General features: G+C 56.1%; 1 protein-coding gene across 2 annotated transcripts in view; it reads right to left on the reverse strand.

Moving 5' to 3' along the window:
• PRKAG2 (protein kinase AMP-activated non-catalytic subunit gamma 2) overlaps nt 1-23,024 on the reverse strand; it is a 243,714-nt gene extending 220,690 nt beyond the window's left edge. For both annotated transcript variants that reach the window (XM_044246872.1, XM_044246871.1), the window contains exon 1: nt 22,252-23,024. In XM_044246872.1, the coding sequence (XP_044102807.1) occupies nt 22,252-22,365 (114 nt within the window). In that variant the 5' untranslated portion in view covers nt 22,366-23,024. The remainder of the gene's footprint in view (nt 1-22,251) is intronic.
• Between the last annotated feature and the right edge of the window lie 3,245 nt (nt 23,025-26,269).

Below are 26,269 nucleotides of genomic sequence, written 5' to 3' on the forward strand. Positions count from 1 at the left end.
TCTTCTCAAAAGGACACAGTCCTACTGGGTGAGGCGCCCACCTCGTCGTCACAACCCGTTCCATCCGCAATGACCTCAGTTCCAAATAAGGCCACAATCTGAGGTCCTTGGACATATTTTTTGTGGGGATACAATTTGGCCCACGGCACCTGCCACTGCTGGGTGTGGCCAGTCTGGGGAACCCCACCACGGTCACACCCCAGTGTTCTGCCGCTTTCCAGAAAACAGTGTAGCCATCGCAAAGAGGGGCACCGCTGGGCTGAGGTGCCCAGCACAGGGACCCTGGGCCCCGGAGGGCAATCCACAGGCCCGATGTAAGCAGTGCCAGTGAAGCAGAGACCCTTGGCGCCGCAGATAGAGGGGACCTGGATGCAGGCGGCTCAGTGGCTGCGGAATGAGGCAGGAGGATGCCACAGAAACATGCTGCTGTCTACACCCGTCACTTTGAACAACTACCCTGGACCAGTGGGGTAAACCAGGCATGTCCAGGACAAACCAGGGACAGTCCCCTTGCCTAGGGAGTTTCTTGACTCTTTAACTGGAAGGCAGCCCGCAGGAAAACTCCTGGAAGAAGAGATTCAATGTGCTTGTCTACTTAAATTGCAAAATAACTGATAGAACACGCCATTATTTCAACTTAGAAAGGGAAGAAATGAACAGGCGTAAGGCGATTTGTGCTATGCGCTGCCTCAAATAACCTGACATGCGGCCCATTCTCTCTCTTTCCGAGGTGGGAAAGGGAGGCTCAGAGAAGCAATCATCCTCCTGGGATACACCAGCCCAGCCTCAAGCCCGTGGAAGCATCCCGAGCCTGGATCTGGACGCAGGCGCTCCGATTCCAAACCTTTCCGGTTTCCCGAGCTCCTTCACACTCACCCCACCGCCACTGTCCTGTGTCCAGGACAAGTGCCCATCCCTGCCCACCCCCGCCTGCCCACCTTGCCAGGTTATCTGCAAGCGAACCACAGGAGGACACTCGGTGTCAAGAGAAAAAGGACACCCCCCCATCGCTTCCCACAGAGGCTGACAGTAATCTGGAAGCCACGTCTGACGACAGCCGATCAGAAGTCCTCGATGAGCCAGTTTCTCAGTCTCCAAGGCCATTGACCCCCACCTGCTTCCACCCCAAGCACTCGGTGGGGCTGCAGACCGGGGGCTCGAGTTCTCCTGCAGGGAAGGCCAGGACTCCTGCGGAAAGCTTTCTCTTCTGTCTGCCCAATGCCTCATTCTAAGAAACAAATGACTTACGCTCTTTGTCCCAAGACAACCGTCATCTAGCAGATTTTTAATGGCCTCAGAGGGAAAAATCACAAAATAAACACACACTGAGCAGAGGGAAAAAACAAAACAAAAAACCAAAAAAAAACCCCACACCAACTCAAAAGCGAAGGCCAGAGTTCAGCCTGGTTATGACAACCAGTTGTGAAAGGGCCAAACCCACAACTTTCCGGAGCGGGAGTGTGTCTTCCTGCTGACATAATGCGCTTGGGCACTTGGCTGAGAACAAGTTTTCCCCGTTTGAGGCTGGCAAGTTTGGGGCCTCTGCAAACAAGTCCCTTCTGCTTTTGCCAAAGCTGGCTTCCCCTTTTCTGGAAACTGCTCCCCCATTCAGTGTTGGGGAGGGGGGCCGCCTCCGTCGCTGGCCGGGCTCTGGGACGTGCATCATAAACAGTTGAGTTGTGGGCGAGTTGTTTTTTTCTGATGTTGATGTTTCTCTCCAGAGTCGGCTACAAGTGGAAATTTCCGTATTCCTCTGTTCAGCAAAAATTATAGGCTTTGGTTTCATCATCACTGTCAAACCATTAACCATTAACCCCTGACACCCCGCGGAACCCTCAAGGAAATGGCCTGGGGCACATTCCTGGGGCTCTGGGCTGCTGACCAAGCTGGGAGGTCTCGGGGCCCAGGGTGGCCAGGGGTGGGTGCTTCTGGGAAGGAGCACGAAAGCCTCACTTTCCACAGATCCTCCTCCACGCCTCGCGTCCAAGTGTCTTACTCTGCAACTGCCTTCATCCCTGTCGCCTCGGAGACTTTCTCACTCCTCGGGCTCCTTGGCTTCCCCGGGTGGACACGTGAAGAGGCACTGGGACCTGCCCTATGTCGGCCTAGGGCAGGGGCTGCCCTCCAGTCCCCTCAGCGGAAGCCCAGGGGCTGCAGACACAGCACAGAGAAGCCTTCCAGTGAGCCCCACGTGGGGCAAGACCAAGACGGGAAGTCAGGCCTTGTCCACCCCCCTGGCCTCTCCCCTCCCCCGTTTCTAGAATACCTGCCTCAACGCAAAAGGTCAAAAATACTGACCCCGAGTGGACACGTACCTCAGAACCCAGACACCCGCACAAAGCCCACCTACTGGTAAGTGCCTAAAAAGACACTGGTGGGGGACTGGCCCCTGGGGTGCAGCCTCAGGGGTGTTAAAACTCCAGCGCCCCGCCGCCTGGCCGCCGAGAACGGGAGCCTGCCACCCTGCACGGTCACCATCCCACTGTGGAGCTCAAGGTCAGTCCATCGCTTGTCATGGTGCATCAGCGTCCTGGAGGCCAGCTTGTGAGACGAAGGGCTCTGCCCCCCAGAGGGCAGGTCCATCCCAGAGCCCAGGAATGCCATCACCTGCGTGCCCCTCCCCCACCAAAACACGGGAGAGAAGTGGCTCCGATCTTGACCCACCCCCGCCCCCTCCCAGAAAGCCAGGACCCGGCTCTTCCTCTTCTCTCAGCATCCGCCAGCAGGAGGAGGGACACCGGCCCTCGCCGGGCACCCCAGGAAGGCACAGGCTGCCTACACCACTCGCTCCAGCTCTGAACTAAGCTTAACTCCACCCTGGAGAGGGGACGGCTCCCTGAGCGGCCCGGCATGTCTCCGGAATCCGGTCTAGGTCAGTGGTCTGGAACTGACACTCAGAGCTCGCCTCCAGGAGATGTGACATGACAACTTTTTTAAAAATTAGGTGACGGTTGTGACAAGGTGGTTGGGGTTGGCCGCGTGTGGCTCCCCGTTCGCAGGCCTGCATGTGACCGTGTTGGGACGCTCGGGGAGGGATGCAGCTCAGCCCCGCGGCAGGAGTCCAGAAAAAGGAAGAGAAACACTCGGTTGCAAGCAAAGGGGGAGGAGGGGGGACCAAAATGCCAGGGTTGGCAACAAAATAATTTGCAGTTTCGAGTCTTAGCTGTATTTAAAAATGATTCTTAGATTCTTTTTTGTATGTCGGTTTCAACAATTTTATACAATGGATGGGCCAGATATGAGGGTAGACTCAAAGATGATCATTTTTGAGGTTAAAACTACGGTCAAATATGGGATATTTAATTTGGATGAATCTCGTACAATCGACGGCTTCTCACTGCCGAGGACACGGGGCACGAAGACGACAAGGGATGAACGTGACTCAAACCAAGACTTCCCCTCCCAGTCGTCCTGGCTCTTCCTGAGGACCCATCGCATCACTTCCGGCCCCAAAACCATGACAGAATCCAGGCCCCCTCATGTCACAGCCATGGAAACCGAAGCCTCGAGGCCAGGCCCAGCCAGCCACCTGAGGACACGCCGATAATCAGCCACAAAACCAAAGGCAAAATCCACTTCTTTTACCCCAGCTCCCTTTTCCTTGTACAATGTCACCATACGTGCCCAGGTCCGGTCACAAAGTCCTCCTGTCCCTCTGGCCACTGTCATTTATTCTTCTAAATGTCATATTTAAAATATGGGAGCCGGGGCGCCTGGGTGGCTCAGTGGGTTAAGCCACTGTCTTCGGCTCAGGTCATGATCTGGAGGTCCTGGGATCGAGTCCCGCATTGGGTTCTCTGCTCAGCAGGGAGCCTGCTTCCCCCTCTCTCTGTCTGCCTCTCCGTCTACTTGTGATTTCTCTCTGTCAAATAAATAAAATCTTTTAAAAAAATAAAAATAAATAAAATATGGGAGCCTGGGTGGCTCAGTCAGTTAAGCGTCTGCCATCGGCTCGGGTCATGACCCCAGTGTCCTGGGATCGAGTCTGCATCGGGCTCCCTGCTCAGCGGGAAGCCTGCTTCTCCCTCTGCCTCTACCTGCAGCTTGTGCTCTCCCTCTCACTGTGTCTCTGTCAAATTAATAAATAAAATCTTAAAAAAATAATAAAATAAAATAAACCGAACCTCCAAGCAGTTTGATTCAACTTACAAATTCCAGAAAACTGAACTTGGACATTCTCTGTCTCCTGATCTATGTCCATTATGTCTGTCTGTACATGACTCCCTCGACCTCTATCTACACACAACACACACACACGTGCATACACATGACCGTCTAGTGCTCAGGAAGGGCCTGTGGCCGTGTCGCCAGCTGCAAGGCTGAGGGTGACATGGGCCTCTACCTCTTCCAGGGCTGTGTGAGTCTTGGGGCCGGAGAGCCCCTGCCTGGACAGCAGCCCTTCCCGAGCGCCTGTGTGCATCCCCCGGCTTGAGGGAGAGATGAGCACACAGAAGCCCATGGAACCAGGGGACAAGCCGGGGCATGCTGCAAGAAAGGACAGAGTTCCAGCAGGGGACAGCCTCTCTGCCTAGCTAGAGGTGGCTGTGGGCCCTGTTCTTCCTGGGCTGAGACTGGGCACAGGGATCCCAGACACCTGACTGCACATACCCCACCCCCCACCCCCTCCGTCCATGCACCCCACCATCCACACCCCACTGTCTACACCCCAGGGTCAACACTCTACCATCCAAAGAGACAGCAAGAAGATCAGTGCATGTGGGATGTGCCGTCAAGGAGGTGGGTGGGAGGGAGGTGGGAAGAAGAGGGAGGGCAGAAATAAAAAGGACCAGGGACGGCGCCCAGCTCACACCCCCACCTGGCAAACGGCCCCATGGAGATTTGTTTGCTTGCTTAATTAGAATTTATCAAAAAAGAAGAAGAAGAAGAAGAAGAAGAAGAAGAAAGTATCGAGTCCCAATGATACTTATTTACCAAAAGCATGCTGCCATGCAGTAGGACCCGGTGTGTTATAAGCAGGACTACAGCAGCCGCAGCACAACCATGCGGGGCGGGTCTGGGCAATGCTGCGCTCAGAGCTGTGAGTCGTGGCCGGGCGGATACGAGCCACACATTTGCTCTCAGCGTGTTACCAACATCACAACCAACAAACGAAGAAGGTACTTTCGTAATGATAATTGATTCAAGCTTGCTGCCTGCCAGGCATTTATGGGATGTCATTTTATTCTCAAGACAGCCCTCGGGTGGGCATTCTTCTTGCTGGTTTACAAAGGAAGCTACTTAGACACAGCAGTGCCAAGGGGCTCATCGAGGTTGAGAGACAGCAGGTGGGAACCCCAGGTCCCCAGATCTCCTCATTGTGATCTTTACCAGACCTGTAGTCTAAGGAAGGGCCCTTGGGAAATGCGCAAGTGACAGGCCAACACTGATCCTGTGATCTTTGCAGCGCCTGGGTAGGCATTTCTAGAACCTTCTGTGTACCTCCCCTCATCCCCCATTGTGAAGAAATCTCAACAGGAAAAGATTTTGGAGGTAACCACACGTGCTTTAAACGCTGGCTTTCTCACCAGCTGTGTCTCATGGACAAATCATCCTGTCTCTCTGACCCTCAGTTTCCCCAGTTGGGAAAATGGGGGCAGTAGCAGGAACCTGACAAAGAGTTAAGTGATGAAATACGTGGTAGGGGCCGTCCAAGTGCCCCATAACCAGGTACCTCACGTTTTCATTCAAAGGTGACCTGTTGGTCAGAGGCAGTAGCAGACAAACCCCCCGGCACCAGGGGCCGTGTCCCCACAGGAACCTGGCTGCCCGGTGCCTCTCGGCGGGTGTGGTCAACAGGCAGGGGAATTGGGTCAGAAGGCAGGTTTTTCAAGCCTGGTGAAACCTAGCTCCGAAGAAACAAAACAAAGGATGAGAAGAGATTCAGGGCCGGGAGAGAGAGGAAAATGAAAAAATGAAAAAGAAACACAAAGGAGGAGAGAAAATAGAGCAGAGAAGGGGGAAGGGGGGCAGAGGACAAGGGAAACCACCGGAGGGCAGCCCGAGGCCCGAGCGTCCGCCTGCGGCCGGCAGCCTCGGTCACAAGGGCAGCCTCTCACGGATCCAAAGACACAACCTGTGTCACTCGTGGAAAGCAGCGTTGGGGAAAACCCTGCGACCCGTCGATTCTCAAGTAGCTGAGGAGCGGTCACAGCTGTGGTCACTGCTGTAAAGGGTGTTTGCTGAGGACGAAGAGAGGTCAGAGGCGGAGCCACGAAGGGGAGTCAGGGCCCACCTGCGCTGAGAGGAGAGGCCGGGGAAGGACAGCACCGCACACAAGAGGACAGGACAGGTCGCTTCCTTTGCCCAGGTGGTACTCAGGATGTGTCTTCTCTGCCAGCGGCTGGCCCCCTGCTTCAGACCACGGAGGCACACAGGCTCGGCGCTGCGGGCCGTCTGCTGTGGAGAAGCTGTGCCCTGGGGGTCCCGTCGGCGGCCTAAAGAAAGCCTTCGGACTCCTTCACCCAGTCAGCCTACAACAGTGGTTGGAGGTAAACGCCTTCATCCCTTCCACATGTGTCTTCAGGGTACACTTTGTCTCCCAGACCCTGGGGCTGTGGGGCTCAGGTGCCAGCCAGCTGGGGCCTGGAGCCTGGCCTCTGTGTGCCTCCCTTCCCACCTGTAGAATGGGGACAATAATAGCACTGACTCACTTGGCTCAAGTGAGCGGAGGCCCGTGCGCGCTCAGGTATGCGGGCTCAGAGAGGACGAGCTAGTTCTCTTAGCCACTGTTCCTCTTCCTTCCTCTGAGGCTGTCTGCGAGAATCGTTTGAGCCAAATGCCTCCCAGATGGCTCAGCACAGGGCAGACGTGACCGCTCCTTCCACTCTGGATGCGAAGGAATGGGACAGAGGAGACATAAACTGGCTGGTCTGGCCCTTCGGCTGTCCCAGAAGCAGTCCTGTGTCTGGATGCGCCTCCCACGGCCCTGCCCGGGAACGAAGGGCTTGTTCCCACAGGCTGGTGGCCCTCGGCTGCCTGCCCCTCATGAGGAGCGTCCAGCCTGAGGAGGCCTCTGTGCCCAGGCCCTGGGCAGCCCTGATGTGATGAATGACTAACTCTGCACCACGTTGAAGCATCTGCTCCCTCCTCCCCTCGTGCTGATCCCCATGTCTGAGTCCACTTATCCCGGAGCCCAACCAGGACACGAGAGGGACCAGAGAGACCAAGGGAACGTCAGTTCCACGGCTGCGTCCAGCTTCAGGGAAGAGGCACCCTCTCCCGGCACGACTCCGGCCGCCCCTGGCCTCCGTCACTCCAGGGGCGTCTTCAAGAGCTCTCAGATCACAGACACGGAGAGCAGCAGAGTCCTCTGACGAGTGGCTGGAGGCAGGCCAGGCCTCTCCCATCTGTCACAGGACAGATGCAGAAAAAGCGGGCCCCTGAGGCTTCCGCAGGGAGAGGACAGCGGGTCTGTGGGCAGCGTCACTGAGCTGCCCAGGGCCACGGACTTGGGGGACGGGGACAGCCGGGCTGTTCCTGAACGGCCCCCCACAGGGACTGGGGGTGGCCGCGGCACAACCGAGTCACAGTCCTCCCCGCCTTCCCTCGCTCTCAACAGAAGCCCTGCGTGTGGAAAAGGGGGTGATACAGAGAGCCCCCCTTAGACATGTGTGAATCTCTAAAGAAAGGAGCCACGGGGGCAGGACCCGGTCGTGGTCTTCGGTGGGCAGGCAGGGCCCCCTCGCGGCTCACGGAAGCTTGACCTGCAGCCGGAGCCGCTGGGAAGGGCATCCCAGGGTGACCTGCCGGTGGCTGGGACGTCGCCCTCCTATCCCTGCGAGCTTGAGGCTCTGAGCCCAGAAGCGGGTCTGTAGTTGGCGCCAGCACCTGGAGTTGCCCTTGGCTTTGTCGGAGGTGAGGGGCTTGTGACACTTCCCGCATCTCCCTCCCACTCACTCAGGCACCCACCGGTTGGAAGCCCTCATGGAGAGGGAGTCCTCGCTTATTCGGTGGGATCCCCCGGGGCCCCTCCCGTCTGGCCCTGCTGGCCTGCTCGGGGTCGTGGGAGGAAGGCATCCTCCTGGGCTCCCAAACTTGACCCCGCTGGACCCGCCTGTCCCAGGCAAGAACTATCTGCGAACGCCCCAGGGGGTTCATGCACATCTCCGTCAGGGACCAAAATGGGTGATGAATGACAGCCCTGTGCCCCTTAGACAGAAGTCATCGGCGGCGGTATCAGAGGGACATCTCCACATACAGGACTTGCCCAAGTCAGCAGAGCCGACAGACGGATGTGGGATTGGAGTTGGACCCTCCTTCCCCCACGTGGCTGGACATTCCTTCCACTGTGGCCCTGGGCCTGGCCTCCTGGGGCTGCGGGCTGGGAGGCACAGCAGGCAGTTTGGCAGGTATCACAAATCGGGGAATGCTAGGCCTGGGCAGGAGGGCGCTTCCAGTTCCTATCAAGGCTCTACCTCCCCATCAAATCCTTCCTCCTTAAGAACCAGCCGTGAGGCTCCCCGGCCCAGCGACGCACACCCGGCAGCTTTCCAGAAAGGCCTAGGGAGCCAGGAGGGCAAAAACACAGGTTGCCAACCCCCCCACTCCCCGCCGACTTTGTTCTTTGTGACAAAGATAAGCGGAGCTTGCTACAACACACTGTCCCTCCCATTCCGCTCCCCGCCTGCACGTCCACTAGGTTCCTCCCTCCCCACAGCCTTCTCAGCCCTGCCCCGGCTCTGCCACCATCTCTCCTCCATTCACTCCTTGGAGTGTGTTCTGGGCTGTTCCTGTACCAGCAGGAGATACGTACGAAACAGAAGCAACACAGAGACTGTCCCCGAGAGTCACACACAGTGCCTGGGGCCTCGGGACGGGTTAGGGGGCAGGAGGTGTTGGTCTCACCTCATGGGGTGGGGGGTGACTGGAAGACACAAGGCAGAGCGCAGTCTCCCCCCACCCCCGAGGACTAGAGGGGATAGGACATGGGGGGCCCAGTGCCCCCCAAAAGCTCCATAACACTCTCCGGAGTCAAGACGCAAAATCCCCAGGAAAGCCCTACTGAATGGCAAATGCCCCACGGGGCCGAGGGCAAACACAGGTACATCAGTACACCGATGCCAGCTGCTGATCGCCCTTGAGACTCCACTGTCCGCACCCACTGGAGCACTCACACCCCCAGAGCTCACCGGCCTGTCTCTGCGCAGAGTGACTCTGTGGGCCCTGTTGGCTCTGGGGCACAAGGAGGCAGTGGCAGGCAGGTGCGGGGTTCGGCTCCCAGGCGGAGCCTGCCTGGGTCTGCTGTGGGGGAAGGGGGCACCCCCAGGCTCTCCACAGCCCCACCCAGACTCGGCCCTTCAGTTCCAGCCAGAGGCCAGGTCTAACTGTGTCCTCAGCTCCGGGGCTCACAAGGGGTTCACGATGGCTTTGGCCCTGGGTTCAGGCCCTGAGGACTATCTACTTGTAAATGAGGAAATCTGCAAAACAGTTCTGTAAATGCACTTAGCCAAAACACTGCATAGGATAAAAGTAAATTCTCATCTTAATTTGTAATTAAGAATCCCGTCCTTTGAAAAGAATAACATCATCTTAACTAGAGTGGGATGGTGGTAGGCTACATTCTTAGGGAGATCTTTCCCAGGGGCCCCTTTACAGGGGAGTGGAAACCAACATTCCCAGGCCACCACCTTCCTGCTCCCCCCCAATCTCATTTCGGTCTCCCTCAAGCCCTGTGCAGCGGGGATCCTTACCTGCCTCCGACAGGTGAGGAGATCGAGGCTCAGCAAACACGGGGAAACTGCACAGAGACACCGAGCCAGGAGTGACAGGAGCACACAGCAGCGCTGGCCGGGGATGCCCAGACTTACCCCCGCAGCAGACCACTCTTCTGCAGAGCACAGGACACCCAGCACATCCTCCCTGCTCTGGCGAGCGACCCTGTTCTAGAGACGCTCACACAAATGACAGCTGGGTCCTCATTGGCTCTGGGTGGGTGGGTGCTCTCCCCTCCTATGGCTGCAGGGGCTGGCATCCTGTCCCTCCCCACTGTCGCTCCATGTCGGAGGTCAGTGAAAGTGCTAGATCGGTTTTTAAGCAAATGATTATCGCGCTGCCTAAAATACCCCGTCACATTAATGATGCTCCTACTAGTCCATTAGCCTAAGCAAAAGCCCAAACAACTTTCTTACGTAGGAGACAAGGAAAAAAGAAAAAAACACTAATATAATAATGTTCCTTAAATTTGCTCTTCTACTGAACCAATAAAACATGGTATGCCTGAAAATTATTTTTTCGTAAGATTTGCAGACAACAGGCTTATCCAGGTTTTTCAAAATTAGTTCGCAGAGTTAACGAAGGATTTAGATGCTCAAAGAATATCTGTATTTTCTTCCTTCCTCCAGTGAGTTGGGCTTTTGCCTTTCCTCACCATCATTAACAGAATCCGCCGTGTGGAGGAAGGTTTCCCGGGGCAAGGAAGTGAAAGGTGTAGACGCAGCCTATCCTCGAGAAGCACATGGCCTCATGAAGGAGACAAAAGTCCGGCCACCCTTGCCGCAACCTGGGACAAGGCTGAGGGGCCATCCCAGTTCCAGAATGTTCCAGTGCATCCGCAGAGACCTAATTTTTAGGGGAAGGTAACAAAGATCACGAGAGGGGAGCTCACCATTAAACAAGGACTATAACCAACCAGGTCCATTTGATCTGAAGTAGTTGTACTATGTTTATTACTTCACTATGGTAGTAAATTCTATGTAAGTAGGCCAAGCCTAGAGAGCTTCGCGTTGAGTCTTTCCTGGAAGTGGGTGTTGGTGCATCCAGAGCAGGAGGCAGCCGGAGGCAGAGCGGACAGACAGCAAGCCTGCAGCCAGGGAGCTCGCTCTGGAAGGACTATATGCTCACTCGCCGCCGCCCACAGCCTTGGTTTTGAGCCACTGAGAACAGAACTGCTTTGGATTTGTTTTCAGCTCTAACGCGAGGTGTGGGCATCTCTGGCAGAGAGCAGATGGGACCAGGGCTCCCCAGAAGCCTTCCCTCCCCTGTGGCCATGAATGCTGCCTGCCCCGCATTCCTCCAGGAGAAAACCCTTGTCCTCCCTGCCTTGCCCCTGGCCAACCCTGTAACCCTTGTCCAGTCCCTTCGCCCCTCCAGCCTGCCTCCTCATGATGAGGGGTCCCCAGTGAGCCCCCACCTTCTCTGGCATGTGGCGGGGAAGTCACGCGGCGGAGTATTCCCTTGGACCGGTTTGGTACCGCTGCCCAGCGTCCCCTCTCCGTGAGCTGAGAATATCCTATTACCTGGGCCCCACGCTCATTTTGGAACCTCAAACTACACTTAACGAGCAAAGAAGAGAAAAGTGACAAGAAAAGGAGCTTTTCTGTTCTCCTGGCACTGGCCTCGCCCCAGGAGCACGGCATCTCTGACGCTGTCCCATCTCCGGTGAGGAAGTAGAAGGCTGTGTGGCACCATCGAGCGCCCGCTGTTGGAAGGAGCCCAGCTCCATGGCTCCCGCCTTGTTCACAGCCCCTCGAGGCCCCCCGTCCCTCAGGAAGCACCACTTGCCTGCATTCGTGGTGACTGAGCCCCGTGGAGATGCAGCCTGCAACCCTCTTCTGTAGTCTCGGGATATAAGAATTAGGCAGGGTCCCCTGGGTGGTCCAGTCATTTGAGCGTCTGATCCTTGGTTCTGGTTCAGGTCATGATCTCAGGGTCGTGGGGTTGAGCCCTGTGTCAGGCTCCATGCTTAGTGAGGAGTCTGCTTGTTCCTCTCCCTGGGCTCTTCCCCACCACTCACACCCAAATCTTTTTCTGTCTCTCACTCCCTCTAAAATAAATAAAAATTATGTGTATACAGTATATGTTATATATATTTCTAAATGTTATATCAAAATAAGTATGTATTAATTATATAACATTAATCATTAAATAACATTACTATGTCACATATAAACCTATTTAAGAAGTCACTGTATTAATTATTACACATTATAATTGAGTAATGTGTTATAGGTTACATTGATCTACAGCTATGGGTTTTTTTTAAACATTTTATTCATTTATTTGACAAAGAGAGAGAGATCACAGGTAGCCCGAGTGGCAGGCAGAGAGAGAGGTGGGGAAGCAGGCTCCCCGCTGAACAGAGAACTGGACGTGGGGCTCGATCACTGGACCCTGAGATCATGACCCGAGCTGAAGGCAGAGGCTTAATCCACTGACCACCCACGTGCCCCATACCTATGTTTTAATATATATTTATGTAACAATGTAATCAACACATTCATTATATATAATACCTATTATTATACATATTGTATGTATTTGAGAAAGAGTAAATGTATATTGTTTTAAGTCACTATGTTTTTGGGGTGTTCTGATAACTGACAGCAAAGGTGAACTGGATGGTGACGGATGTTTGAGGCTCCCCTGCAGACTCCAAGCCTTGTCAGGGGAGGGTCCAAGCTGTCCTCTCTGAGCCGTGCACGGTGCCTGGCACATAGCAGGCCTTTGAGAAGGGTCTGCTAACTTTGTAGGAAAAGCCTCTGCAGCTGTGTGGCCAAAGACCCCGCACAGGATTTCCCCATTCCTGGTTTAGTGCTCATACTAAGATTCCGTTAATTAAAGAGTAAATGAGAAAGAACTAAAGAATAAGACAGATGAAATTATACAAGGCAGGCTATTTATTTTTGAGATGAGAAGATAAAGAATTTCTTTCAATGACCTTCATTAAAGAATGCGGTAGCCTCGTCAGGAGAAGAGACCTAGTCAAGCCCAAGGGCAAACGGCCGAAAGGCAGCAGCCCAGACCAGGGGTCCTGTCTTTTGTGTGGTGTTGCCTCCCACCCTCACACTGCCCGGACTGGACACGGGACATCAGAAGCCAGGGCTGGGGTGCGGCCAAGCACAGACATCAGAAACCCAATTAAAACACAGCCGAGAGCTTTCTAGGCGAATTGAGCTGGAACAGTTGTGGGCCACGGACAGCCTACGTTCCTTCTCTGTGGTGAGGCTAGGAACACTGCTAGTAAGAGTAAAGCTATTTCACAGGCTTATTTTTGAGATAGAGAGATGCCTTGTACGAAGGACACGCCTGCCACAGAGCAAGTGCTCGGTGACCATTAGCTAAATCTGATGACAACCGTGCCATCCCCGATGGCATCGGATAATCAGTGACATTGATCAGTCAACTGTTCTGAAGGAAACCACTCACGGAGGGGCGAATGAATGTGGAGGAGGAACCTCTGGGCTGTTTGGTTACACCACATGCCGTAGTGTAGACAAGAATGGGGCCAGGTGATGATGGCCTCAGGCCCGTGACCCAGAGGCTGTGTGCGCGGCCCGTGCTACGAGGCGACAGAGAGCTGCCAGCCTTCTGGACGCCGAGCAGGAGACCGAGCTGGGCCACCAGCTCCCTCTCCTGCCGTCTCCACTCTAGGTCGGAGAGAAGGGGCTCTGGACGAGCGGGATCCTGGAGCTGCCACCCCGGTCTCATTACTCCCATGTTTTCTGGGTTCCTGGCCCAGCCCCACCCACCCTGCCAGGCTTTCCAGCAGAGGGGAGCAGTCACAGAGGGGACGGGATGCCGACCCGGATCTGGGGGAAACGCAGCCGAGGAAGCGGGAGAGCAGGGAGTGAGACAGATTGGCAGGCCTTGGACTACCCACCCCAGGGCCGTGCTGGGGTGTCCTGGCCCCTCGAGGAGCCTGCTCACGTGATTACCACAACACGAGGGGCAGTCCTTGGTCTGCTGCCCCGGCATGCTTCGAAGGCAGAGACCCTGTTGTGTTCGGTCCCTGAGGCCACAACACGGTGTCGTAGGCAAGGCGGCTTCAAAGAGCCGAGCTGTATTCTCTTACATTTCTGGAGGGCAGAAGTCTGAGAGCAGGGGTCTGCAGGGCCATGCTCCCCACAAATCCTCGAAGGGAGGATCCCCTCTTGCCTCTTCCAGCTTTCAGGGGCTCCAGGGTTGCGGCTGCCCTCCTCCAGTCCCTGTCTCTGTCCTCACGGGACCTTCCCTCCGCATCTGCGCCCACACAGTCCTCTGCCTCGAAGGGCGCCACTCATCCTGGACGCGGGGCCCAGCCTCATGGCCTCGTCTTAGCTGAGCTAATTCCACGCACGTAGACCCTATTTCCAAATAAGGTCACATTCACAGGCTCCCACTTCAGGGGTCCGGACTTCAACATATCTTTTTGGGGACATAATTCAACCCATAACCCTGTTCATCTTTGTATCCTTGGGCCACAGCCTCACTTGGAAAACAGACGCAATGAGGTGACTGGTTTCCCAGAGCCAGCTTTAGCCCTGCCTAACTAAAAATATGATTCCCAGCAATTCCCTAGCCCTCCTTTTCTTTCAAAACGGAGGAGCCGGTGTCCCACTTTCTAAAATTCTCCCCTGGCCGGGTTGCGTCCTGCCCCTGCGTGCACCGCCCCATACCTCTTTACCCCTGGCATTCTGGGAGTGCCCTGGGCTTCACCCCGCAGCAGGCCCAGCCCCTCGGGACTCCCTCTTCCCCAGCAGGAGGGTAACAGAGCTGCAGGGCTCCCGACAGCCTGGGCCTCATGGGAAAAGGCCTGGACCCCAGGGGTTTACCAAGAGCAAACTGGTCTTTCTTGTACATTCACCAGCAACATCGCTGCCAGGTCAGAGTAGATTAAAACACAAAGGCCTTGGCAGAAACCCCAAAGTCTGGATGATATCTGATTGGTCTGTGACAAGCCGTGAGCTGGCAGAGAAGAGTTTCCTGTCAACGGGAAGGAAAAGACTAGAGATCAAATTATTTTCCAAGTAGGCAGTGGGAGAGAGAGAGAGAGAGAGAGACTAGGATTAGCCATTCCACTGCGGGCCACACCGGCGAGAGAGCAAGCAGGGAAGATCCAGCGGCTTCCTCTGCTCCCATGCACACACCGCGCAGTACGGTCTCGAAGGGTTCCCCGTGGCCGAGCCTCAGGGACGCAGCCTGACTCTCGTGGCCCCTCTGTCCATCTCAGGGCAACATCACAGTCACCTAACCAAGCAGATTAAGGGCTCCGCCTCAACTCCTGCCTGCTTGGCATCTCAACAGCCTTGGTCAAACATTTTAGGAGACTTGATAACATCTAACATTGCTGTCATGGTATTTCAAGATGGGTCAGTCCCCCGGCCTGAAAGACGCAGGAGAGAGCGGTGCTTCGTGTGGACCGTGTTCACCGTTCAGGGTCCGAGGGAGGGCGGCTGGAGGAGAACGGGAAGAAAGAGCGCTGGATCCTGGCCCAGCTCTGAAGAGTGTCCGCGGCCCGGCTCGGTAGCCTGAGTCGCCCCCGTAAAAGTGAAATGGTGCCCAGACACAGAACATCGTTGGCTGTGAGCTGAACCAAACGGAAAATGGGAAAAGCAAAAGAAAATAGTCAAGGAACATTGAACACCGTGGGCATCATCGAAAAGCACACGTGTTTGCAGAACGGTTTTAGCGGGTACAGAGTGACTCAGAAGTCACGGGATGAAGTCTGAGTGGGCAGAAAGGTGCTTGCAAGTACCAAGTGCCCCCGTGCCCCTCCCGTCCAGCAAGTGGTAGGACACTCAGAAGTGCAACCGCTGGCTGGAGATGAGCCGTAGACTATAGCTTTGCTGGGGCTCACCGGAGGAGGGCAGAAACCCCCCCCCAAAAAAAAACAGGCAAGGCAGAGATACTTATCAGGCAACGAGAATTCTCACATGGTACGTGGAAAGACGCAATGTTGAACACACGAGCTCTATCGGGTGGCGGCTTCTGGCTTTGCCACCTGACTGCCAGAGATGTCCTTTGGGAGAAATCATGGTCCCCGGCATCAGTAGTGGGCATGAGGACACTAGAGAGTATTCAGAGCCTGCTTTGTGCAAGGGTCTTAAAGCCCACTCCCGACGGGTACTCGAGTGGGACCCGGGCAGCACGGGCCAGGCTGAAACGAAGATCACGTTCTGCTCCCGGCGCGTCATCGCACCATGGGACGGGGCATGTGCTTGTTCTCAGTGGGGCCACTGTAAAGTGGGGACAAGAGGACAAGAGAAGGGTACACCCCAGCGCTAAGGTGGGCACCCCAAGGCACAGAACAGTGATTCAGCAAATCCCTGAGTTTCGTGCACGCTCTGGTCATTTCACAAGAACTGGTCCGTGGAGATCCGCGCACACTCTGCAGGGGACGGCCCGCAGGGAAGGGACTTCTCAATGCATTCCCTTCCTACCTGTTCCCTCCAGAGGCTGAGGGCCAGACTGGCGCATTCCTGGCACTCAGCCAACATGCTCTGCCCACACTCTGGGAAGCCTGCTCCTCAGTCTGCCGTACTCACATCTGGCGAGATATACCCAGTCCTCACTGATAAACCCTGGTGTCACAGGACAGTTCTGGGGCCTCCATCATCGGAAGCCCGAAGGTCCCGAGATCATACTCAGGGCTCTACACGAGCCTGCTCAGGGCACCCACGATGCACCAGAGGGCTGAATCAAGAAACGTGACAGTGGGGCCTAACAGGCTGGCCCACACGGGGCTGCCCGGGCCAGGGGCTGAGGCAGGCTCTCATCTTTGTTTGGAAGTCAGCAGTATCCTGTCTGCGCAGGGTCAGTAGCCAAGGACACCTCTTCTCAATGACAAACGGTGCACGTGGTAGGTGATGCTAGATGGGTAGAAAGGCAGATACACGAGTAGGTGGACAGATGGACAGATGGATGAATGGATACCTAAATAGAGGTGGAAAGAACAGCTCACGGGGCAGAAGAAACAGAGCAGCATTAACAACAGGGAAGTTGATGTTTTTAAACCACTATAGGTGTGAGATGCCCTGGGGAACTTATCAGATACACGGAACCACGGCCCCACCTTTCAGAGATTCTGACTCAGTACGTCTGGGCTGATACTTGGAAATTCAGATCTCAAACACACACTGGGTACTTGGACTTAAGCAGGTCCAGGACCCACACTTTGAAAGACCCTGCTTGAAACCCTCACCCCGCAAAATCTTGTTCAAGGGGTAGAAACCAACTAAGGTCAAGGCCAAGATCAAAACTGATACCGCACTGTCCTGCATGGCACCCCTTTTTCCTTCCCCCAGGCTCAGTCCAGGCTGTTTTGGTGATGGGACCAAAGGTAGTGAGCGTTCTCGGCGTTCGGTCCTCCAGCCCCAAGGGGCAGCAGGACAGCTCCCACCCCCACCTGCAGCCAGCCCGTGCCCCCCCTTCTGGAGTCTCTCCGCAGAGTGGATCTATGATGGAGGATGCTGGTCCAGGCCCACCTCCAGTGGGGGGAGGGGGTGTCCAGGCCTCAAGCAGCACAAGGCTTCCCTCTGGGGACTCCACAGTCAAAATCATCACGGGCGACAGGACTGTCCAAGCCAAGTGGTGTCTCCACAACCTTCTCTGACCAGCCAGCTTCTCCTGGTTCTATTTTTAGTTTGTCCACAGTGACTGCGAAGGATTTCTGGAGCACCTCTCCCAAGAGGCCCAGGGAAAAGTGCCTTCTGTCCGTGGTAAGATGGAGGCATTGCCACAAGGCCGAGCTCCTTGGCACCTGACTCTGTGTCCCGAGGCTCCCACAGGGTCCTTTTCTTGGAAGCCTTCCACTCCCCTGGGGCCTCCTGCTTCATCACTGGCTTGTAAACAGTTCCAAAGAGCCACAGTATGCTGACCAACGGTCATCAAGTAACATACGCCTGCCATACGCGAACTTCAGCATGAATACGGAAGAGATTTCTTCTGAGAAAGAAAAAGGGAAAGAACAACGGTGCCTCTGGCACAGTTCTGGCAGAATGCCACACCCAGCGAGGCTTCTACAGAGTTCTTTTCCAAAACCATTCCTACCACCTTCATTGTGATTCCTGCTTTACATTCGGGATGAAGGCTAAGGGAAGAGAAGCAGGGCGAGTCACCAAGCTGTCAGGGTTCTAAAGAAGGCTCGACTCCTGTTCCTTTTAAGGCCCAGTGCAACCCCGAAGGAGTCCACACTCACCCTGCCACTTCTCTCCTGACTCCCACATTCCCTTTCCCTTGACAAGACTCTAGAGTGTTTTCCTAGAAAGGTGATCCCATCTACCTAAGAAAGAGGCTAACACCAAGTTGGGCCTCATCCTCCGTTAGGCCCAGTGGCCATTCTCCCTTCAACGAAATTCAATTCATAGTTAATGTAGTGGGTGATTCCAAGTCCCCAAGACCTGTTACAACCCACAGGCCCACGGGCCTCCCCTAAAATGGACCCCTCTTTTCTGGTGTCTCAGGGCACGACAGGTGCTCTTGGTAGCAAGGAGGGTAAAGATGGTTCAGACGATCCGAGCCTGGGAGGGAGGTCTGCAGTGGTTCCAACCCCGAACACTCTAGGTCATGGTTCTGTGTATGCACCAGATACGGAGGTAGAGACAGAGGCCAATCCGTGTCCAAATGGGCCTCGATCCAGTTCAGTGCATGGACAAGCTGTGTGGACACACTGGAGACCTCACGAGGCCTCTTCCCTGCCAGTGGACTTAACGCCACCAAGTCGCCCACTCACGGGACTGCCGGTGTCCCAGGACCCACTGCTCAGAATCCCAAATGTCCTTGGAAATGACGTTTTCAGGACATCAGGGATCAGCTGGGCCTGGGGCTGAGGACTCTGCTGTGCTCAGCTCAGCTCGGCTGGGACTGTCTCCCCTGCTTCCTTATACCACCCACCCTGAAGCCCTGAGGTAACTCAGTCCGCGTCCTCCTCCCTCAGGCCTGCGTTCAGCCCCTCAAAGCCTCATCTCTGGATATTTGCCAGGGCAACTGAGCTGGCCCCTGCCCCCGAGCCCTCATTCCACGAACCCTGATTCTCAGCCCTGTGTGTGCTGCTCCCAGGCTAACTCTCCTGATGTCGCTTTCATCACATTTAACTGCTTTTTAAAAAAAATTTATTTATTTATTTGACATAGAGAAAGAAAGACAGTGAGAGAGGGAGAGCACAAGCAGGGGGAGGGGACAGGGAGAAGCAGGTTCTCCACTGAGCAGGAAGCCCGATGCGGGGCTCGATCCCAGACCCTGGGATCATGACCTGAGCCGAAGGCAGACACTTCACAACAGAGCAACCTGGGTGCCCCAAGCTTAACTGCTTCTTAATTTGGATCCCCCCCAAGAGAGCAAGACAATGACTTAAGATCCAGCAGTCTATCCTAGGCAGGAGAGCCAGATGAGCCACTAAGGGCATATGAATGAATGGACACCAGTGTGGGCAGCCCTGCCTGGACACCGCTGAGACCCTCCGGGGCTTCCTGTGGAACACATGGCACCAGGGAATGGGGAAGCAGGGGGACCACCCACTCACGTCCCTCCTCAGCTGCGGGTCGCCCCTTAGGGCATAGCCCCAATCCCACACTCCCGCCAGCCTGCACTGGGGCTGAGCAAACTGGCACCCTCAAGGAGGTCTCTTGAAGACGAGAACACAGAGGTCAGCCGTGGCGTGGAGCGGAGCTGTCCCGCAGGGCCCCACGAGCACTGGGTAGCCACGGGGGCAAGGGCAGGGCATCAGCTGTGTCTGCAGCAGCTTCCTGGCACCTTTAGGCCGAAGTCCTCACTCCCTCAGGCTGCCTTCTGGGTAGACCTGCCAGGTAAGAGGCAGGACGCCTGGTTCAATTGGGATCTCAGCTAACAGTGGGCGATTTTTTACTGTACGCTTTCCCAAAGGGTCCACGGGACATCCACACACAAAAAGTTACCCATCGTTTATCTAAAATCCTACTTTAACTGGTCGTTCAGTATTTTTATCTGCTACACCTGGCAACCTTGCTTCAGAGTCCTCTTTGATCGGACCTCAGCCTGTTTCTGAGAACCCTGATTCTCAAACCCTTTCTTCCCCGAGAAGGGGCTCCGCGCTGTGCCTGAAAGCAGTCATCCAACCCCCAGCTCACGGAGGTGCTCAAGCTGGTCCCCTAGCGGGAGTGACCCAGGTTCTCACATGTGTCTCTGTCCTGCCCACCGGCTCTGGGTCGGATGTCTCTGCGAACACGTCAGTCCGCTGTCCCCTCTGAAAGCAGGTGCCGCCAGCACCGGTCATCTGATGCCCTTGGGACATGTGCTAGCATTTGCCTGAACACCTTATTTCCCAGCTAGAGCACAGCTCTGACCTACACCAACACAGATCAACAGGTCATTACCTGTTACCCATTACCTGGGTGACAAGACCCCCCGTCCCACCGGCAAAAGCAAGTCCTATAAGGAGGGAGACAGAGCCCCTCTCTTGCCCCGCTAGATCTCACCATCAACTAGAGCAGTACACGCATGCTGTGGAACACGTGAGTGAACAGCACTTTCAGCAAGAGATGTAACATGCCAGAAGGCTGTTTAAAGCAGCCTAAATCATGTCCAGTGAGCAAGAAGGGGGGTCAGATATTCCAGCTCCATCATGGCCCTTCCGCTCTCACAGTGTGGCCTCTTAGCCCTTTCCCGGCTTCTGGATTTTGACCCACACAAACCACTAGCAGCAACCCTCCAGCGGCCCCAAGCACACACCGTGCACACAGTCGGCCTCAGGACAATACGACGTGACACTGGCAAGTGTCCCTTTCTTTTCTCTATGTCTCTCTCTCTCTTTTTAAAAATATTTTATTTATTTATTTGACAGACAGAGATCACAAGCAGGCAGAGAGGCAGACAGAGAGAGGGGAAAGCAGGCTCCCCACTGAGCAGAGAGCCGGACTTGGGGCTCGATCCCAGGACCCTGAGATCATGACCTAAGCCGAAGGCAGAGGCTTCACCCACTGAGACCCCCAGGCGCCCCTCCATGCCTCTCCTTTTAAAACCTGTTGCTCTGATGTCAACACAATAGCCATACGTGTTTATAATACTTTAAATTTGCAAGCGCTTTCCCATGACTTATTTTATTTCCATATCGCTCTCAGGTAGGCAAAGCAAATTATCTCTGACAGATGGGAGAAAGCGAGTGGTAAAGGGCTCACTGAATGGATGGACGGGCGCTTGAGGGAGACTGGTAATACCCTTGTCTAAGTTTTCATTTACAAATACAGCTAAAAAGTCTCATGTCAGCCATGTAAACAACAATAATCCATTCTAAAATGGGGTGCTTACTCCTGCATATTTGGGTCACCACCCAGCTGGCCCCGGAGCACCAGGTTACCTGCCCCCTGAGCTTTCCGCAGCAGAGGCAGGGCTGGCTCCCTCCACCACACACAGACCTTCTCCATCCAAGTGTGGGCAAGGGAAAGGAGCTGCCTTCAACAAACGCATAAGGAAGGGGCCTCGAGGGGTTTGCGAGGGAAGGGAGTGGCAAGCAGCCCCACCCCAATCCTGCCCAGTCCCCGGCAGGCCTCTGAGGGTGGGACTCAACAGAGTGGGACTCAACCCTGCGCTCCCTCCCTATGCCCAGGACCAGTCATCCCCACAGGGAGAACAAAATCACGTTCTTCCTGGAGCCGTCTGCTCTTTGCGTATGCATGTGTCTGGGCGCGTGCATCCGCGCGTTCGTGTGCTTGCACAAACATCCACTCGGTTGGTGGAGGCCAGGGGCGTGACTCAGTTGGGGGTTTCTTTCGGGTGCAGGTAAGGGCCGCGCTGCACGTCCTGCTATCTGACTCGTCCACAGGGGAGCTGGGGAAGGCCAGGGCTACCTGGGTAGGCAAACCCCTAGGGTGGGCGCAAGAGTCGAGCCGCAGACCGATCGATGTCGCCAAAGTCCGGACGCGGGCTGCCGGCGTGGCCGGGGCTGAAGTTCGCAGCAGCTCCGCATGTGTTAGCGAATCCCGAGTCCCCAGTAGCCCGAAATGTGCTCCCCAGGGGTGGCGGGAGGGAGCAGGCAAAAGGAGCGGCTGCAGAGCAGCTCCCCGCCCCGGGCCCCGGCACACCCCGAGGGGAATCGGGGAGGAGGAAGGTCCTTTGGCTGGGGGACAGCTACACAGCCACACACACCCACACCCCCCCATACACACCCGCCTGCTGTCCCCGCCCACCGCCCCTCCCCTGCGTCCCCGGCAGCCGCGCGGCTCCACCTCTCCCGAGTGCAGTCCACACCGTCCTTTTCAACAAAACAACACTACGCACCGCCCCCAGCACCCGCACCGGGCGGGATCCGGGGCAACGCCCAGCCCGCCGCCAGCCGCGCCCCGCGCCCCCTCCCGCGCCCCCGCCGCAGCGGTCGCCGAGTCCCGGCCGCGCGCCGCTGGGGAGAGAGATGGAGCCTAGCTCGGCGGCCCAGCTCGACCCCGCGCCGCCACCCATCCCCGAGCGCCCGAAGTGACAGGAGGGGCACGCACGGCGCGCGCGGGGCGTCCCGCGTTAACCGCTTCGGCGCCGGGGTCGGCCGCGACGCGAGGGTGGGGAGCTGGGGACCGCGCTGCGGGCACTCACCGGGATGTGCACTCGCAGCGAACGCCTCTTCTGGCTGGGGATTTTTTTGCCGCCGCTCCCGCCGGGGCTGGAAACGTCTTTCTTCTTCTTGGTGTCCATGGCCGCGCTTCCCATAACTTTCACCAGAAGTTAATTCCGGGTGACTCGTTCCCGCAGTTCGGTCCTCTCCTTCCCCGCCCGGGCCCTGCTGCCGGCCTCCAGACGCGAGTCTTTATTACCCTCCGTCCACCCCGAAGACGCCGCGTGGGGACTTCCGCGGGGAGGGACGGTGGCGCAGGTACCTCGGGCCGCCGCCGCCGGGACGGATGGCGGTCGGCGTGGGCGCGGAGTTCACGTGTCCTCTTCCTCCGTAGAGCTCAGCGATGCAAAATTAAAGCCAGAGGCCGTACGGGCTCTGGTGTCTCTCCGGCTTACGCGTGGCAGAGGTCCCCCGCCGGGTGACAAAGTTTTCTTCCTTTTGCGAAGCGAAGCAGCATTCTCCACCCTCTCAGCTCCTCGCACGGATTCCCAGAGGTAATCCGCAAGGCAGGTGCACGGAAGGACAGTAATCTGGGAAACGACCCTCCGTGCCTGCGCCCAAGCGCACCGTCTGGCGACAGCGAGACAGTTTGCATGTAAATATAATCCTCGGCCGCAGAATGAACCAGCCCGGAGTCTGGAGCCCGGCCCGTCCCCCCGCCGGGCCAGAGAGGGGAGGCGGGAGGGGGAGGCGCAAACGCGAACGCCCAGGCAATTGGGCTCCCGCTCGGCTGCGCGCCCGAGTCCCGGCGGCGGCTCGGCTCGCGGGGCCCGGCCAGCCCGAGGGCGCGCCCGCTGCGTCCGTCCGCCGCGCCGCGTCCCGGGCACAGGGAGCCGGCAGCGAGGGGCGGCGCGGCCCGGACGCAGGCTCGGCGAGCGCGGGGCGGTGGAAGGCCGCGTGCGCTGAACAGGAAGTGCACGGCGCACGCCGCTCGCCCGCTCGCCACGCCGCCCCGAGCCGGCCCCGGGTCGCCGCACGAGGTCGCCTGCCCCGCGGGCGGGGTCCTCCCTCCCCTGCGGCCGCGGCGACGCGGGACTCGCCGGGAGCCCATTTGTGATGCGTCTCGTGGCTCCCGCGTCTCGGTCTACGCCCGGCCCCCGGCAACACGCCCCCGCGCCCTGGCCCGCCGTCCCCGCAGCGGCGGAAGCCCCGGCTGGCGTGGGGATGCGCGCGGACCCGCGCCTGCTTCCGGGAAAGCCGCGGCCCCGGACCCTCTCCGCGCGCCGTGCGGACCCCAGCGCGGTCGGTGCTGCGGGGGACTGCGGCTCGTCACGGCCCGCCCCGAGCCGCCGCCACACCCGGCTCCTCCCGGGCTCCCCCGGGGCTGCGCAGCGGAGCAGCGGGAAGTGCGGGCGCAGGGTCCGCAGCCCCGCGCCGCAGAAGACGCGGAGTTCCCAGGACTGCGGGAAGCAAGGGGTGCGGAGAGCCCTGGAACCCCCGGCGAGGCTTCCACGTGCCACCGCGTCGCCGCTCTGGCGCGGCCGTAGCCCGGGCCCGGGGGACTTGGGGGGTGGCGTCCCCCTTCTGAGCGCCCCAGGATGGCGCGACCTTGGTTCCCGGCTGGAAGTGGGGTGAATGCTCGGTCGGGAGCCGCCTCCTTTCCCGCTCTAGGTCCTGCGGACGTAGTGACCCCAGAAGTCACTGGAGCGCCCTGAATGCTGACGTCAGCTCCGCCTCTCGCCCTAATCAGAGAAAGAAGGTGACGGGCCGGCTTTAACTCCTGTCCAGGTGTGGTGATTTGAGGAGTCCCCTCCTCACAGGAGGGAGGGATTAGCCGGCCTCGGGGACACCTCTTAGGTGGTGCCTCCCACCCAGCCAGAAGCCAGGGGTTTCAGCCATCTTTCCCGGTTCCTTCCAACCCTCCTTCGTCATCTGGTGTGAAATCCCCTGCAGTCTGGGTGGTTCCTTGGTTCCTTGGTTCCTAGGGGTTTGTATCGTCCGTCTCTTTCTCCCCTGCTCTCCAATCCAGAACGAAGCCAGACTGGGAAATCCTGGAGCATTTCCTTGCTTGACCGAAGGTAGAGATGCTCTGGAGGGGACTAGTCTGGGTTCAAAAACCAGGTAAACATTCTGGTTCCACAGGTGTGGAATTAAACACTTTGACCTTTTCTGACTGTCTGGAGGAGGGGGCATGAATCTTCATTAGTCCCCTAATGACTGGAAACACTGCTTAATAGCAGAAAAGGGGGGGCGCTTTACCTTGCCACCAAGGGAGCCCACTCTTACCTGCTCAAAATTACTCCCCAGCTGTCCCTTAAATTTCATCTCTTTAGCTCAGCATTTTAATCCCTGTCACAGTACTAATTTTCCAGGGCATGGAAATCTTCCCATTTGATGAGAACTGACTTGGGAAGGGAGGAGGGAGCGGTGGGAAGGAGCAAGTAGACAGGAAGGGAAGTCAGCAAGAACCAGGAGGGAGGGTTCAGAATCCGGAAGCCCTGGGTTAATGCTCAGGCTAAAAGCTTTGTCAGGGGCCTGTCCTGGCTAATGGGCAGTGGTGAGAAATTCTAATAGGTTCTTTTGTCAGTTGCTTTGTGTAAATGCACCCAATCATTCATTAATAAAATTTATGTGTTCTCTGAGTTTATTTTGCTGGAGTGCAGACTTCAGTGCCTGGGGATCCTAAATTAAAATGTTTTACTGTAGGGGCGCCTGGGTGGCTCAGTCGGTTAAGCTTAAGGGTCTGCCTTGGGCTCAGGTCATGATCCCATGGGATGGAACCCCCATGGGGCTCCCTGATTTTCATTCTCCCTCTGCCAGTCTGCCTGCTTGTCCTCTCTCTCTCTTTCTCTATCAAATAAATAAGTAAAATCTTAAAATAAAGTTTTACCATATTGCCTACATTTTAAGAGCCTTTTTTGTTATTACATATGTTAATAGTTCTGAGAGCTGGGTGTTTTTTATAGGCCTTGCCAAAGAAGAAGATTACAGACTTTTTTTTAACCTTCTGAAAAGATATTAATAAATTGATCCTATATCTTCTAATCAGTGGAGTCTTAGAATTGAGTTTTTGCGGTGGTTTTGCTTTGGGATGCCTTCTGAACCCCATCTTCACCTCCGTCTCGCTGCACACAGCTCAGCCAGCGGCATGCCAAGCCACTGTGTCCCTATGATGACCCTTGCCCCTGATTGTTTCTGAAGGCGCCGAAACTGGCCTGGTGTGGCCCTCAAAAATAATGCAACACGAGCTATGCTGAACACAGTATCAAAATTTAAAATTTAAAGACTTAACTGAGTTTGCCTTTTGCTCAGGACAACAGTGTTACTGATCCTGTGTTTAAGAAAAATTCTGACTTTGGGGGACATAAGATAAAGTTTGTATACATAAAAGTCTCTACAGATTATATAGATAATAAATTTATATACATAACTGTATATGTAAGGTTTTATGTGATCTATATAAACTTTGTACATGAAAGAGGAAGATGATGTGTAAGTGTATCACGGGCTATGTACGCAGTGAAGCTAGTACACGGGGTCTGAGTAAAGTTTTGGGTCACCAAATATCTGTGTGGTTCTCTCCATTTTCCAGTGTTCTGGCGGTTAGGCTGAGAATGTGTAATTAATTCTGGCCAATGACATGGTGAGTAGATTTAATGTGCATTATTTCTGCGTTAGGCAGAGTCCGTATGCCTCCCTCACTTTTCCTCCACTGCCGTCATTAAAGACCACATGTTCCAAATGGTGTCCAGTAAGAAAGGGGAAGGCAACTTACTTCCGACTTGATCAAAGTGGGTAAAGTCACTGACACTCATAATTATTTGTTACCACAGTGTCACCTTGCCTATAAAAAATAATTGCATTGAGATATGACTTATCATGATAGAGTTTTTTGGCACCTCTTTAGAATTTTACCCAGAGGCGTCCGCCTCACCCTGTGTGGCCCTGTCCTTTTGACCGATGGAAGGATGAGAAGTGGAGGCTGGCCAGGACCCTGGGGGGCTGCGGGAAGCCTCTTGAAGGCTCCAAGAGTGTGACTTGAGTCCTACCCCAGGGCTG

The sequence above is a fragment of the Neovison vison genome, chromosome 4 (genome assembly GCF_020171115.1).
Source record: "Neovison vison isolate M4711 chromosome 4, ASM_NN_V1, whole genome shotgun sequence".
In the NCBI taxonomy this organism is placed as follows: Eukaryota; Metazoa; Chordata; class Mammalia; order Carnivora; family Mustelidae; genus Neogale; species Neogale vison.